This window comes from Notechis scutatus, chromosome 3 (assembly GCF_049901735.1).
Source record: "Notechis scutatus isolate UNSWTSFEM ecotype Mainland chromosome 3, rNotScu1.2, whole genome shotgun sequence".
NCBI lineage: Eukaryota > Metazoa > Chordata > Lepidosauria > Squamata > Elapidae > Notechis > Notechis scutatus.
In genome coordinates, this window is record NC_142011.1 from 200,110,751 (window position 1) to 200,124,082 (window position 13,332).

General features: G+C 43.0%; 1 protein-coding gene across 1 annotated transcript in view; it reads left to right on the forward strand.

Annotated features, from left to right (window-relative positions):
• TG (thyroglobulin) overlaps positions 1-13,332 on the forward strand; it is a 168,892-nt gene that overhangs the window by 76,975 nt on the left and 78,585 nt on the right. The window contains exon 35 of the mRNA XM_087960087.1: positions 5,539-5,592. Within this exon, the coding sequence (XP_087816213.1) occupies positions 5,539-5,592 (54 nt within the window). The remainder of the gene's footprint in view (positions 1-5,538; positions 5,593-13,332) is intronic.

Here is a 13,332-nt window from a genome sequence, read left to right on the forward strand (position 1 = left end):
CCATGTTGGATTGAAACTGAGAAGATATTCCATGTACATGGACATGTTTGTGTCCATTCATCATCTTCCATCAGGGTTTCTCAGTGGTGGATTTCCACATTTTTTCCTACTGGTTCTATGAGATGCATGCAGGGTTCAAAAACCTCCCTCTGTGTGTCAGTGCTGGTGAGCTGATCTGGTTTTTTTTTGGCTCAGCTGAGGCATGGCTATCTGCTCTGCCATGCGAATCAGCTGAGCTAAAAAACAAGGGAATATAGGAGAAGTAATGGTGGGGGCAGGTAGACAGGGTCAGCCAGAGGTGGTATTTGCTGCTTCTCCGAACTACTCAAAATTTCCGCTACCGGTTCACCAGAACCGGTCTGAACTGGCTGAATACCACCTCTGGGTCTCTCCATGTATAGATCTCTTTCAACTGCTAGCTGAAGAGTATAGAGAAGATGGAGCCAGAGGTGGTATTCATCAGGTTCTGACCAGTTCTGGAGAACCAGTAGTGGAAATTTTGAGTAGTTTGCAGAACCGGCAAATGCCACCTCTGACTGGTTCTGCCCCCATTTATTCTATGCTTCCTTAGTCCCGGCTGATCAGCTGGCTCTTCTTTTGTTGCCCTGCACAGGAGAATGGAGCTGGAAAGCAGGTTAGTGGAGTGGGGAGGGAATGGGGATTTCACAGTATCCTTCCCCTGCCACGCCCACAAAATCATGCCCACCACATGTTTGCCACCAATGGATGGAGCCGCTGTTGGCTCAGCTGTTAAAGACATGGAAAGTGACAGCTTGGGTTAGAGACCCAAGTGACACACCATGGGGTGAGTGCCCGTTCTTGCCTCAGCTCCAGTCACCTACCAGTTTGAAAGCATGCAAATGTGAGTAGAAAAATAGGTACCCCTTCAGTAGGGAGGTAACAGCCTTCTGTGAGCTTCGATGTGTAGTCCTGCTGACCAGATGGCCATGGAAGTGTCTTTAGACAATACTAACTCCCTCAGCTATGAAACAGCAATGAGCACTGGCCCTTGAGTTGGATAAGACTGGACAGGGAAATCTTACAGAGGAGATGTCAGAAATTTACAATCCAGCCCTCATTAGACATTTGCCAAAAAAACACTTGCCAAAGTTTTAGAATTCAAGGCAATCTTTTATTTTGAGTAATGAAAGCCACATATTCCTAGTTATCCTGCCTGGAAAATCCTTCACATCTTTCCCACATGCTTCCTTGCTTTAAGACCTAAAAACGAAACAAAACAGAAGGAGGAATAAAATAGCCAAAATAGGTAGACGGTCCAGATGTAAGGTATATTCCTTCAAGATGTTCCATCTCTCCTGCAATGGGTGTTTTGAACAGATTGCCAGATGTGATCCTGGATAGATTGCCATTTTTGGTGGCACTTAAGCCAAAAAATCTGAATTACACTTCAGTATAGCACATGTTCCTATATAGCTGCATAATATGCACGTATGTGTATCCCAAACTTCGCTTTTTAAGGGTATTAGGAAATCTATGAGGTTTTCTTATTTTAAAAAATTGTACTAGAAAATCTAATCCAGTTTAATAGCAGGTCAGTTTCTGCTTGAGTCTGCGGGAAAGTATTCCATACCGCGTTGTGTGCATACGCAACTGATTATTTAAGCAGAGACAGTAAATACTTACAGTCCCAAAAGGCAGAGGCAATCTGGAACGTAAAGAAGTTTTAAATTTTGCAGCTGAACTCTGCTGAACTCTTGCTCAGGGAATGCGAATTCAGCCTGCAGATGCTTTTATCAACAGGCATCAGTATTTTAATCAAAATAACGTTTATAGTTCCTTCGTTTTCTTGCGAACCGATAAGCTGTACTGAGCAATAAGACTTGGTTTGGCTTAAGTAGCAAGCTATTATCAAATCCTGTCTGCAAGCGATAAGAGTCATTCTGAACCCTCAAGGGGTAGAGTCTCTGCTAAAGCAAGAGAAATCATTCTACAGGTAGTCCTTGACTTACAACCACAATTGAGCCCAAAATTTATGTCGCTAAGTGAGACATTTGTTAAGCGAGCTTTGGTCTGTTTTATGATCTTTCTTGCCGCTGTTGGTTAAGTCGATAAGTTGGTAACGTGGTTGTTAAGCAGTGGTGGGATTCAAATATTTTTGCCACCGGTTCGGTGGGTGTGGCTTGGTGGGCGCACTTTGCATGCGGGCACACACTTTGCGTGTGCGCCCACACAAAACACGCACTTTGCGCAGGCACAGAGGCATTCTAACTCACCTCCTGCAAGCCTGCACGATGCCGGTTGCTTCAGCAGCTGCCACATGGCGCTCTACTGTGCCGTGCAAAGCAGCTGCACTTCAAATTCAGAGGATAAAGGTGTGTATGGGAGCACGGGCGGGCAGGTGGGCCCAACAGCAGAGTGGCGGAGAGAACTGATGTGGTCTTCGCTGCTCATCACTGTTACCAGCTCGGCAGAACCGAGCCGAACCGGTAGAATACCACCACTGTTGTTAAGTAAATCTGGCTTCCTCATTGATTTTCGCTTGTCAGACGGTGGCAAAAAGCAATCACCTGACTCCAGAACCATCCTAAATATGAGTCAGTGGCTACACATCTGAATTTTGATCATGTGGCTGGCCATGGAGATGCTGCAACATTTGTGTGAATAAATTGGTCATAAGTCACTATGTTCAGCGCCGTTGTAACTTTGAATGGTCACTAAACAAGCTGCTGTAAGCCGAGGACTATCTGTATTGTAGAAAGTGTAGGTGTAGGGAAGGTGTAGATGTAAGGCTAGTAGGATAGGAGGAAGATCCACTAGATAAGAGAGATTTGAGCCCGGGCCAAGAAAGTAACTAGAGAAAATCTCTCAGACAAGTCCCTCCCTAATTCACATCATCATCATCATCATCATCTTTTAACGACCCCATAATCCCTTGTGGGGTGGAGTCTGGGCAACTGAATGGAGATAGCAGAGTGTTTACTGGCCGGATGCTCTTCCTGTCAGCAATGTGGAGTTTTGTTGAGCAGATATGTTGTCATTGTGCCCAGAGAGAGAAATATCTGCCTCTACCTAGGATCGAACTCACAGTCTCCTGATTGTGAGGCAAGGGTGCCATCTCTAGGCCACTGCACCACTTCTCCCTCCCTAATTCACAGTAAAGAAGGAGAGTGGGGCATTCAGACTGGCAAGATTTTGTTTCTATGAGTAGTACAGTAAAAGTAGCTCTCAACTACATGGAATTGGTTTCTTAGTCCGGTCTACCTCAAAGGGCTGATAGATATAGGACTGGTTTCCAGTCTGTAGGTCAGCTTTGTATAGGCTGATCTACTGCAAATGTACACAAACTGCAGCAGATAACTAGATGGGACATTAGATACAGCCTGTTGACTCCAGCAAAATGGAGATATGGTGATATGCAATGTCCCACATGTGATTCCTTTCTATTGATGAAGTCTTGGATTACTGAGCTTTATTATTTATTTTATTTATGAATAAAATGAAGGTGATGCTGGGCAGATGACAACATTAGAAACCCACAATATAACAATCAAATCCCTCCTGCCCTGGCAGCAGCCACACAACCAAGCCAACCACTTGATTTGTCTCCATTTGGGCTCTCACTGACAAAACCATGTTTGCATGGCCTTTTGGAGAAATAAGAAGGTGAAGTTCAATTAAACTTCTGTGGGAATGATGTTCCATAGAGAAGGAGCCACCACTGAGAAGGCTCCTTTTCATAGTCCCACCAGATGTATATAACTAATAGATGGGACCTGCAACATAGCAATAGCACTTAGACTTATATACTGCCTCACAGGGCTTTATAGCCCTCTCTGAGCTGTTTACAGCAGTGGCCCCCAACCTTTTTGTGCCACGGCCCGGTACCGGCATCACAAAATGATCCGTGGCCCAGTACCGGCATCAGCACGCATGAAAAGACAAGGCGAGGCGGCGACCAGCCAGCCAGCCATCCCCCGCTTCTCCCCGCCACCTTCAACTCCTCCTTTGTACCTTTGTCGATGGGCTTCGGGACAGCTTCGGGACGGTCACTTGGCTCACCTTGCCTTGGGTGCTGAAAGAATCCTCGCGCCTTAGTTTCGTTCAAAGCTGCCCATCCCCTTCGATGAAACTAAGGCGCGAGGATTCCTTCAGGACCCAAACGCCACTTTCCAACTGGAAAAGCTCACCCGGAAGCACTTTCTCATCAAAACAAGATGGCGGCACCCAGCAAACCGGCGGCCCAGTAGAAAATGTTCCATGGACCGGTACCGGTCCAGGGCCCGGTGGTTGGGGACCCCTGGTTTACAGAGTCAGAATATTCCCCCCCAACAATCTGGGTTCTCATTTTACTGACTTGGAAAGATGGAAGGCTGAGTCAACCTTGAGCCTGGTGAGATTCGAACTGCCAAATGTCAATCAGCCAGCAGTCAGCAGAAGTAGCCCGCAGTACTGCACTCTAACCACTGCACCACCACGGCTCTACATACCTTGCTTTGGGGATTGATTATTCATCTTCCTGCCTCACTCCCCAAAAACTGTAGCTTTCTTAGACATTATGGTAGAGTCTATCTCAATATCCTTTTGTAGGAGAGGACCAGACTGAGACTGAGGGAGGGGTCAAACGCATCATCAGTCTCAAATCCCTTTAGGCCTAAACAAAATCAAAGTCCAGCCCACCTTGAATTCCATTGACTCTTATCTGCTGCCCATTCGCTTTGACCGTTAGTAGTTCAGGTTCTTGTAGAGAGCTTAAGCTTGCCATAAACCTCAGGGGTGGGATTCAAATTTTTTAACAACTGGTTCTGTGGGCATGGCTTAGTTGGTGGGTGTTGCTTGGTGGTCATGTGACTGGGTGGACATGGCTTGGTGGTCATGTTATTGGTTGGGTGTGGCCAACTCAATATCATTCACATCGAGGCATGCATCTCCTCGCCTGGCCTCTTATGACTGTGGGGATGCTGCAACAGTCGTAAGTGTGAAAGATGGTCATTTTCTTTTCCAGTGCCATTGTAATTTTAAATGGTCACTCCACACAAGCAAACTACCAGCAAAGGAGGGGGGAAAAAACTCCAGAGACGTTCCTGAGACAGGAAGTCTAGTCCTGCCAAGAATGTAATAAGGGTTAATGGAGAGGCAGTTTCTGTAAGCAACACCAGAATGTTTCCTTCCTGCCTTCCTTACAGGATTAGGCCAGTAATTTCTTCTAACAACCGGTTCTCCGAACTGCTTAGAATGTTAACAACCTGTTCTAGCGAATAGGTACGAACTGGTAGAATCCCACCCCTGATAAACCTATATATTCATTTGAACTGTCTGTCTTCCTAATTTTCTTCACTTAACACCTTTCTTTATATCCTGTGGCAGGATAACATGCATTCCTGGGATCTCCACGGGGCATATATGTGACACACATTAAAAAAAACAACCCAACAGACAAGAGGTTCCATCACCACCATTGTGGCTGCCATCTTGATTTTGCTTTTCTAACCATGGTTGATTCTCCTCTGTTCTTTCAAGTGTTCCATGAATCCTTGTTTCTGTTAATGAAAATGGTTCCCCTTTTTCTTCTTTCCATAGCAATTGTGCCCCGTGTGTGTCCACCCATTCCTTTACCAGAAAATCAAGAAAACGGTAAGGAAAACATATCTTGAGTCCATGGAAGATAACTGAGCTACAGGTTCCTGGGAACCAGGAGAAGGACAAGTACAGGAAGTCCTTGACTGATGACCACAATTGGGATTGGAACTTCCATAGCTAAGCGATGTGGTCATTAAGCAAGTCACACCTGATTTTATGACTTCTTTCACCCTAGTCGTTAAACAAACCATTGCAGTTGTTATCTGAATCATGCAGTCGTTAAGGGAGACTGGCCCTTTCCCTTGACTTTGTTTGTTGGAAGCTGGCTGGGAAAGTCACAAATGGTGATCACGGGTGATCAAATGGTGATCACATGCAATCATCATAAATATACACCAGTTGCTAAGCACCAGAATCACGATCCTGTAATTGTGAGGATCTGTGAAGATTGTAAGTGGAAGGACTGATCATAACTAACTTTTAACAGCACTGAGGTAACTTCCAGCGGTCCTCAATGAATGGTCCTAGGTAGGTCTACCTGTAGATCTACTACAGCTCTTCTCTGCAACTTGGAAATTCAACTAGTAAAATGTCTGTGGAGATTCTCAGTCATCCAGGCCATGGTTGTCCCAAGGGTGCTTTTTCAAGAGGCAACAAGACTTTCTGGGGTTTTTTGAAGACATTTCACTTCCCACCCAAGAAGCTTCCTCAGCTCTGACTGCATGGTGGGGAATGGAAGGATTTATACTCCTTGCAGGTAGCTGGTCATCTGCATTCTTTTAGAGAGTCATTGAGGCCACCTGGAAGTTTATCTGTGTCCTCAGTAGTGCAAAATGGGTGTGGAGCCTTCTTGGAACTGTTGAAACTACTTAGTTTCACTACTCAGGTGACCCTGAGGACACAGATAAACCTCCAGGTGGTCTCAATGACTCACCAAAAGGATGCAAATGACCGGCTGTCTGCAAGGAGTATAAATTCTTCCATTCCCCACCAGAGCTGAAGAAGCTTCTTGCATGAGAAGTGAAACATCTTCAAAGAAAAGCCAGAAAGTCCAGTTGCCTCTTGAAAAAAAAACGCACCTTTGGGTCAGCTGGGAAAACATTCCAATTAGCAATAATTGCATCTTTGAAATTCATACAGCGGAAGTTCCTCAGGTCTACCATCTCAAATGGACCATGGAATGTGGAGCAGTGGAGACTTGGAAGGGGGAAGGCTTGAGCCCTATTTAGAAGCCACCTATTTTAACAATCCAGATAAACATGTGGTGTGCTTTCATTTCAACGTTGGCTGGTTTCTTCTTTCTTTCAAATGACAGCTTGGTGGCTAGAGGAAAGTGCCAAGGTCTGATTATAGTTATTACCCACCAAAGATTTCAGGAAAGTGGCACATATTGTCATACAGTGTTCTCTCGTCTCAAAGCAAGACGGGCTGAAATACTCGCTTGTAACAGGTTCAGGAAAATAAATACGACCTACTAGGATTTCTCCAAGGAAAATCCTTTGCTATTCTGCCTCTACAGTTAGATCCCTGAAAGCTAGTTGTTTTGGATGAGATAGGAAAAAAAATGCCGTCTTTTCTTGATTTTTTTTCCCCTCCTTTTTCAAAAATGTGATGAACAGTAGCAATCTCATTTCTGTTTCTGTTTTGCATGGCAATGCCAGATGAAATGGAAAAGCAGACGATATTTCAGTTCAGTTCTTTGTCCCTGTGGCAGAGTTTCTCAACTTTAAGATTTCGCAACTTGAAGATTGTGGGAGTTGAAGTCCACACGATCTGACAAGGTTGAGAAACACCACCTAGAATGTAAATTCCAGAGATGAATTCCTGGGTCAAAATCCACAAAATTCAGTGGAATAATCTTCTGTGGAGGCCCATAGAGGATTGTATCAGACATCTCATCTTGACAGGTATAGCAGTTTGCAAATCATCTTATACAGCAGTGTCCTCCAAAAGTGATACTCCTTCAGATTTTGTCCCAAAGGTGCTTCTTCAGAAGGCAACTGGACTTTCTTGTTTTTTCTTTGAAGACGTTTCGCTTCTCCACCAAGAAGCTTCTTCAGTTTTGGCTGGATGGTGTGGAATGGAAGGATTTTATATTCCTTGCAAATCCTTCCATTCCCCACCATCCAGTCAGAGCGGAAGAAGCTTCTTGGATGAGAAGTGAAACGTTTTCAAAGACAAAAACCAGAAAGTCCAGTTGTCTCTTGAAAAAACACCTTTGGGACAACCATGACCTGGATGACTGAGAATCTCCAAAGTCCTTCAGATCTTCAACTTCCAAAAGTTCTAGTCAACATTAGAAGTTTAGTGCTGGCCCAGCTAGAAGATGCCAGGCTGATATTCCTATCTCCATCAGGCGGTGGGCAAGAATATGGATTTCTGATCTATTTAAGTTTCTTAAAATTCTGTCTGAAGACCTCCCATCTTTTTGGCTTGATGGACGCCTTTGCAAAAGTTGAAGACTTCTTTCGAGTTTTCATTTACCAGAAGGAAAACCGGGATGTTGCTTTCTACTTTTCCCTTTAATTTCTCAGAATTCTGTCCACCATCCCAACTTCACCGTGTCTTTTTTACGGACAGATGGACACCGTTCTTTAAAAAAGCACTGAGTTCCAGCCACCCAGCACTTTTAAGTTGTTTAAGATGCCTGTGGCTTGGAAGAATGACAAAGAGTAAATATAGCGTCTGAAGTTAGTCCTTCGGACACTATGCATTTAGCAGCATGTTAGCTTTTCACTTTTTTTAAAAATGGAAAATCTAGTGAAATACAGTAGACACCAAGGGAGATATATCACTGTGCACAGTGAGATCACAAAAAAAACCTACCTGGTTACTCAGAGGTCTAGTTTAGGTGCAGGTAACCGTTGACTTATGAGCATTTGTTTAATGGCCATTCAAAATTACAACAGTACTAAAAATAGTGACTTACAACCAGTCCTTTTACGTATGAGTTGTGGTGGCGCAGTGGTTAGAATACAGTACTGCAGCCTACTTCTGCTCACTGTCAGGTGCCTGAAATTTGGCAGATCGAATCTCACCAGGCTCAAGGTTGACTCAGGCTTCCCTCCTTCAGAGGTGGGTAAAATGAGCACCCAGATGGTTGAGGGGGCCATATGCTGACTCCGTAAACTGCTTAGAAAAGGCTATAAAACGCCGTGAAGCGGTATGTATGTACGTATGTATGTAATGTATGTATGTATGTATGTATGTATGTATGTATGTATGTATGTATGTATGTATTTTAGGAAATTTATATTGCTGTCTATTCACACATGGTGACTCAAGATGGCTTACATGAATATAAAAACCTCATATATAAAACAATAAAACTAATATAAAATAATAAAATTGTATCTCCCAGGGGATGGGACCTGCAACATTCCTTTCCTCCCCGCTCTGGTTGGGTTGGGTACAAATGACTGGCAAGGGACAGTCCTCAGATAACCTGGTCCCAAGCCAGACATAAGTCTAAGTGCTGTTGCTGTTGCTGTTATGACCATCGCAGTGTTTCCATGGCCATGTGATCAAAATTGAGAAGCTGGGCAACTGGCATGTACTTATGACCTTTGCAGTGTCCCAGAGTCACCTGTTTGCCAGTTTGTGACTTTCCCACCTGGCTTCTGACAAGCAAAGTCAATGGGTGGGAGGGAAACCAGATTTGCTTAACAACTCTATGTTTCACTTAATGACTGCAGCAAAAAAAAAGTCATAAAATTTAGGTGACTCGTTGAAAAACTGCTTTGCTCATTGGTGGAAGTTCCCATCCCAATTGTTGTTGTAAGTCAAGGACTACCAGTATGTATAAGAACTAAATATTTAAGAAGAACAGAATGTTATGATGGAGCTGGGACACTTTGCACATATTTGATTTAGCTTATAGTATCTTATTTCTGCAATTGAGATAAAAGTTAAATCTTTGCAATAGTGGCAAATATCTGTAGTTTGGGTGTAGGATGAGGGTAAAGGTTCATTCTCCGAGCTTGTGGGTTGGTTACTTAAGATGTTACTTAGCCACTGGAGATGTTATTTAGCCTGGTAATGAAACGTGTGGAAACCAATCCACAAGCTCAGAGAATGAATCTTTACCCTCGTAGTCAATCTATTGCCAATACAAAACAGTCCGGTATGGTCTTTACAGATTATGATCCACAAACATCAAAGAAGTAAGTCCATTCCTTACTATTCTGGGTCAGAATAGTATTTTTATACAATTTATACAATTTTTTTTTTCCTTTTGCTTATCTGCCTGACAGCTTTGGTGAGCTTGGTGTTTTTTGCTGTGTTGTGTGTGCACACAAGCACAAACCTACAGTGTTTCTTTCAGCATCCAGGGGCAGTATCAGAGGAGTCAGGGCGATAATCCAGGTTGTGTTTAGCTTTGCATTAGGCTGGGTTTTAGCTTATATTTCGAGCAACTCTCACTTGTCAAATTGCCATCGCAGACATTCTTCTCATTTCGCCCCAACAGCCATCCTTCTCTCCTTCCTGTCCTTCGTAAAAATAGTTAGCTTTCCAGATGTTCTTTTTACGAAGATCCTGTAATTTAACAATAAAAGATTCAGGAGGAGTTGGATGCAGAGAGTTATAATTAGGCAATGAAAAAAATTGATCCAAGTGACACTGGGATGACCCAGCTGTGGTCTGGCTGAAAGGAGGGAACTTTACTAGGGGAAAGTGATCCATGCATCTGCTTCAACGGAGTTGCTTAGTTACTGTATGAAACTCAACGTTTTATACAAAGGTGGAGAACCTAAAGATGTATTCTTTCTTTTATTTTCAGGCGGCAAGTGGGTTTTCTTGTTTTTTTTCTTTTCTTTTGAAGACGTTTCGCTTCTCATCCAAGAAGCTTCTTCAGCTCTGACAGGAAAGTGGGGGAATGGAAGGATTTGTATTCCTTGCAGACAGCTGGTCATTTGCATCCTTTTAGAGGGTCGTTGAAGCACTTGGAGGTTTATCTGTGTCCTCGGAGTCTCCTGAGTAGTTCCAGTTGCCTCCTGAAAAAGCACTTTTGGGAAAACCATGACCTGGATGACTGAGAATCTCTACAGACTTTTAGCTATACAGTTTGGGATGAACACTCTTGGAATGGTGTGGGAAAAAGGAATGGATTTCCAGAGGGAAAAAATTGCAGCTTACAGGAACCAGGAGCACTACTCAGATGACCCTGAGGACACAGATAAACCTCCAAGTGCTTCAATGACCTTCTAAAAGGATGCAAATGACCAGCTGTCTGCAAGGAATAGAAATCCTTCTGTTCCCCACCATCCAGTCAGAGCTGAAGAAGCTTCTTGGATGAGAAGCGAAACATCTTCAAAGAAAAAACAAGAAAGTCCAGTTGCCTCCTAAAAAAAAAAAAAACCACCTTTCAGACAACCATGACCTGGATGACTGAGAATATCTACAAAGGTGGAGAACCATCTTTAAATCATAGTGTGCAACAATTTTGTGGCTGCAATTACCATGGATTTGAGAACTGAGACCTATCGGTGGAGCCGTAGGTCTCTTCTACAAGCCACAACAACATACAGTATGCCACCCCTAGTTCCTTCTTTTCTCTAGACTAGCCAAACCTAGTTCCTGCAACCATTCTTCATATAGTTTGGTCTCCAGGCCTTTAATCATCCTAGCTGCTCTTCTCTGAACTTTTTCCAAAGTCCCAACATCTTTTTTAGTATTGTGGTAACCAAAAGTGGATGCAGTATTCTGGCGTGGCCTTACTAAGAATCTATCAATCTATCGATCTATCGATCTATCGATCTATCAATCTATCAATCTATCAATCTATCAATCTATCAATCTATCAATCTATCAATCTATCAATCTATCAATCTATCAATCTATCAATCTATCAATAAATAAATAATTGTTGTTGTTGTTAGTTGCGAAGTGGTGTCCAACCCATCGCGACCCCATGGACAACGTTCCTCCAGGCCTTCCTATCCTCTACCATCTTCTGCAGTCCATCTAAGCTCACACCAACTGCTTCAGTGACTCAATCCAGCCACCTCATTCTCTGTCCTCCCCTTCTTCTATTGCCCTCAATCGTTCCCAGCATTAGGCTCTTCTCCAGGGAGTCCTTCCTTCTCATGAGGTGGCCAAAGTCTTTGAGTTTCATCTTCAGGATCTGGCCTTCTAAAGAGCAGCCAGGGTTTTATTTATTTAAATAAATAAGGATATATAAATCCCTGGTATGCTGATGGTGTCAGCATAAGTGACTGTGAGTGATCTATTATCCCAAACCAAATTTCCTTTAAAATCAGCAAGATAGTTCAGACATCTTTGGCTTACATTGGATCCAAAACAAAGGATGTCTGTCTTTTCTTTTTTTCTTTTAAGAGCATAAGTAGTCGTTTTCAGATTTGGGTCTGGAGCTAGACAAATAACTTCCACACTGTTGGAACTGGCAACTCAGACTGCAGAAAATTGATGTGTAATTATTGTTTAAACTGTTTTTCCTAAATTCCTGTCCCTGGAAAGGCTCCACTTCTGTTGTTGTTTTTATGGCAAAAACAGAAAACAAAACTGCTGAGAGTCTGTAAAACCCCTCTTCTGTTTTTGTTTTTAAATCCAACTATTAAAGTGTTGGCTTTTGAAAAACAAATATGCAGTGAGAAATAAAACCAAGGGGGGTTGTTCAGTTTTATGTACATTCCGGGGAAGACAGTAGATTGGATCTGATGTTAACCATGATTTAGTTTGTTTGAAATCATGCCTACAGCAGGAGGAAGCAGCCTTTTTTTGAAATGTTCTACCAAACCTGAAGTCAAAGAGATTGGGTGGGCAGTTCTTCTAAACCAAGGGTCTTCAAACTTGGCAAGTTTAAGACTTGTGGACTTCAACTCCCAGAATTCCTGAGTTAACACGACTGGAGGAGGAATTCTGGGAGTTGAACTCCATAGGTCTTAACGCCGTCAAGTTTGAAGACCCCTGTTCTAAACTACTTCTAGCAGCATGAGAAAGTCTCTAACCATTTCTCAAAGGCGGAAGAAGTTCCATATCTTGGTAGACCAGATTGCAGATGGTCCTTGACTTATGACCACAACGGAGCTTAGAATTTCTATTGCTAAACAAGACAACTGTTAAGTGAATTTTGCCCCATGTTATGACTTGTCTTGCCACAGACGTTAAGTGAATCACTGCAATTGTTAAGTGAGTAACACAGTTATTAAACGAACGTGGCCTCCTCCTTAGCTTTGCTTATGAGGTCACAAAAGACAGTTCACATGATTGCGGGACACTGCAACCGTCATAAACATGAGTCAGTTGCCAAGTGTTTGAATTTTGATCACATGACCATGGAGATGCTGCAACGGTCATTAGTGTGAAAAACGTCACTTTCTTCAGTGCCGTTGTAACTTCAAATGATCACTAAATGAATGGTTTATAAGTTGAGGACTGTCTGTATTTAAATACCTCTATGTGGGCAGAATTTGAGGAGCGGTGCGGTGGCCTAGAGGTGGAGTTCTCGCCTCACAATCAGGAGGCTGTGAGCTTGATCCTAGGAAGAGGCAGATTTTTCTCTCTCTGGGCACACTGAGAATATATCTACTAAACAAAACTCCGCATTGACAACAGGAAGGGCATCCGGCCATTAAAACACTCTGTTATCTCCATTTAGTTTCCCAGACTCCATCCCGCAAGGGATTATACGGGTCATTAAATGAAAATGATTGAATAAAAGGATGAGAACTCAGGGAGGTTACAGACCATTAAAGAGATTCATTAATTATAACTATAGTTATAACCTTCAGTAAAACATTCACACATATTTCTTGACACCAGAATCCTATGATT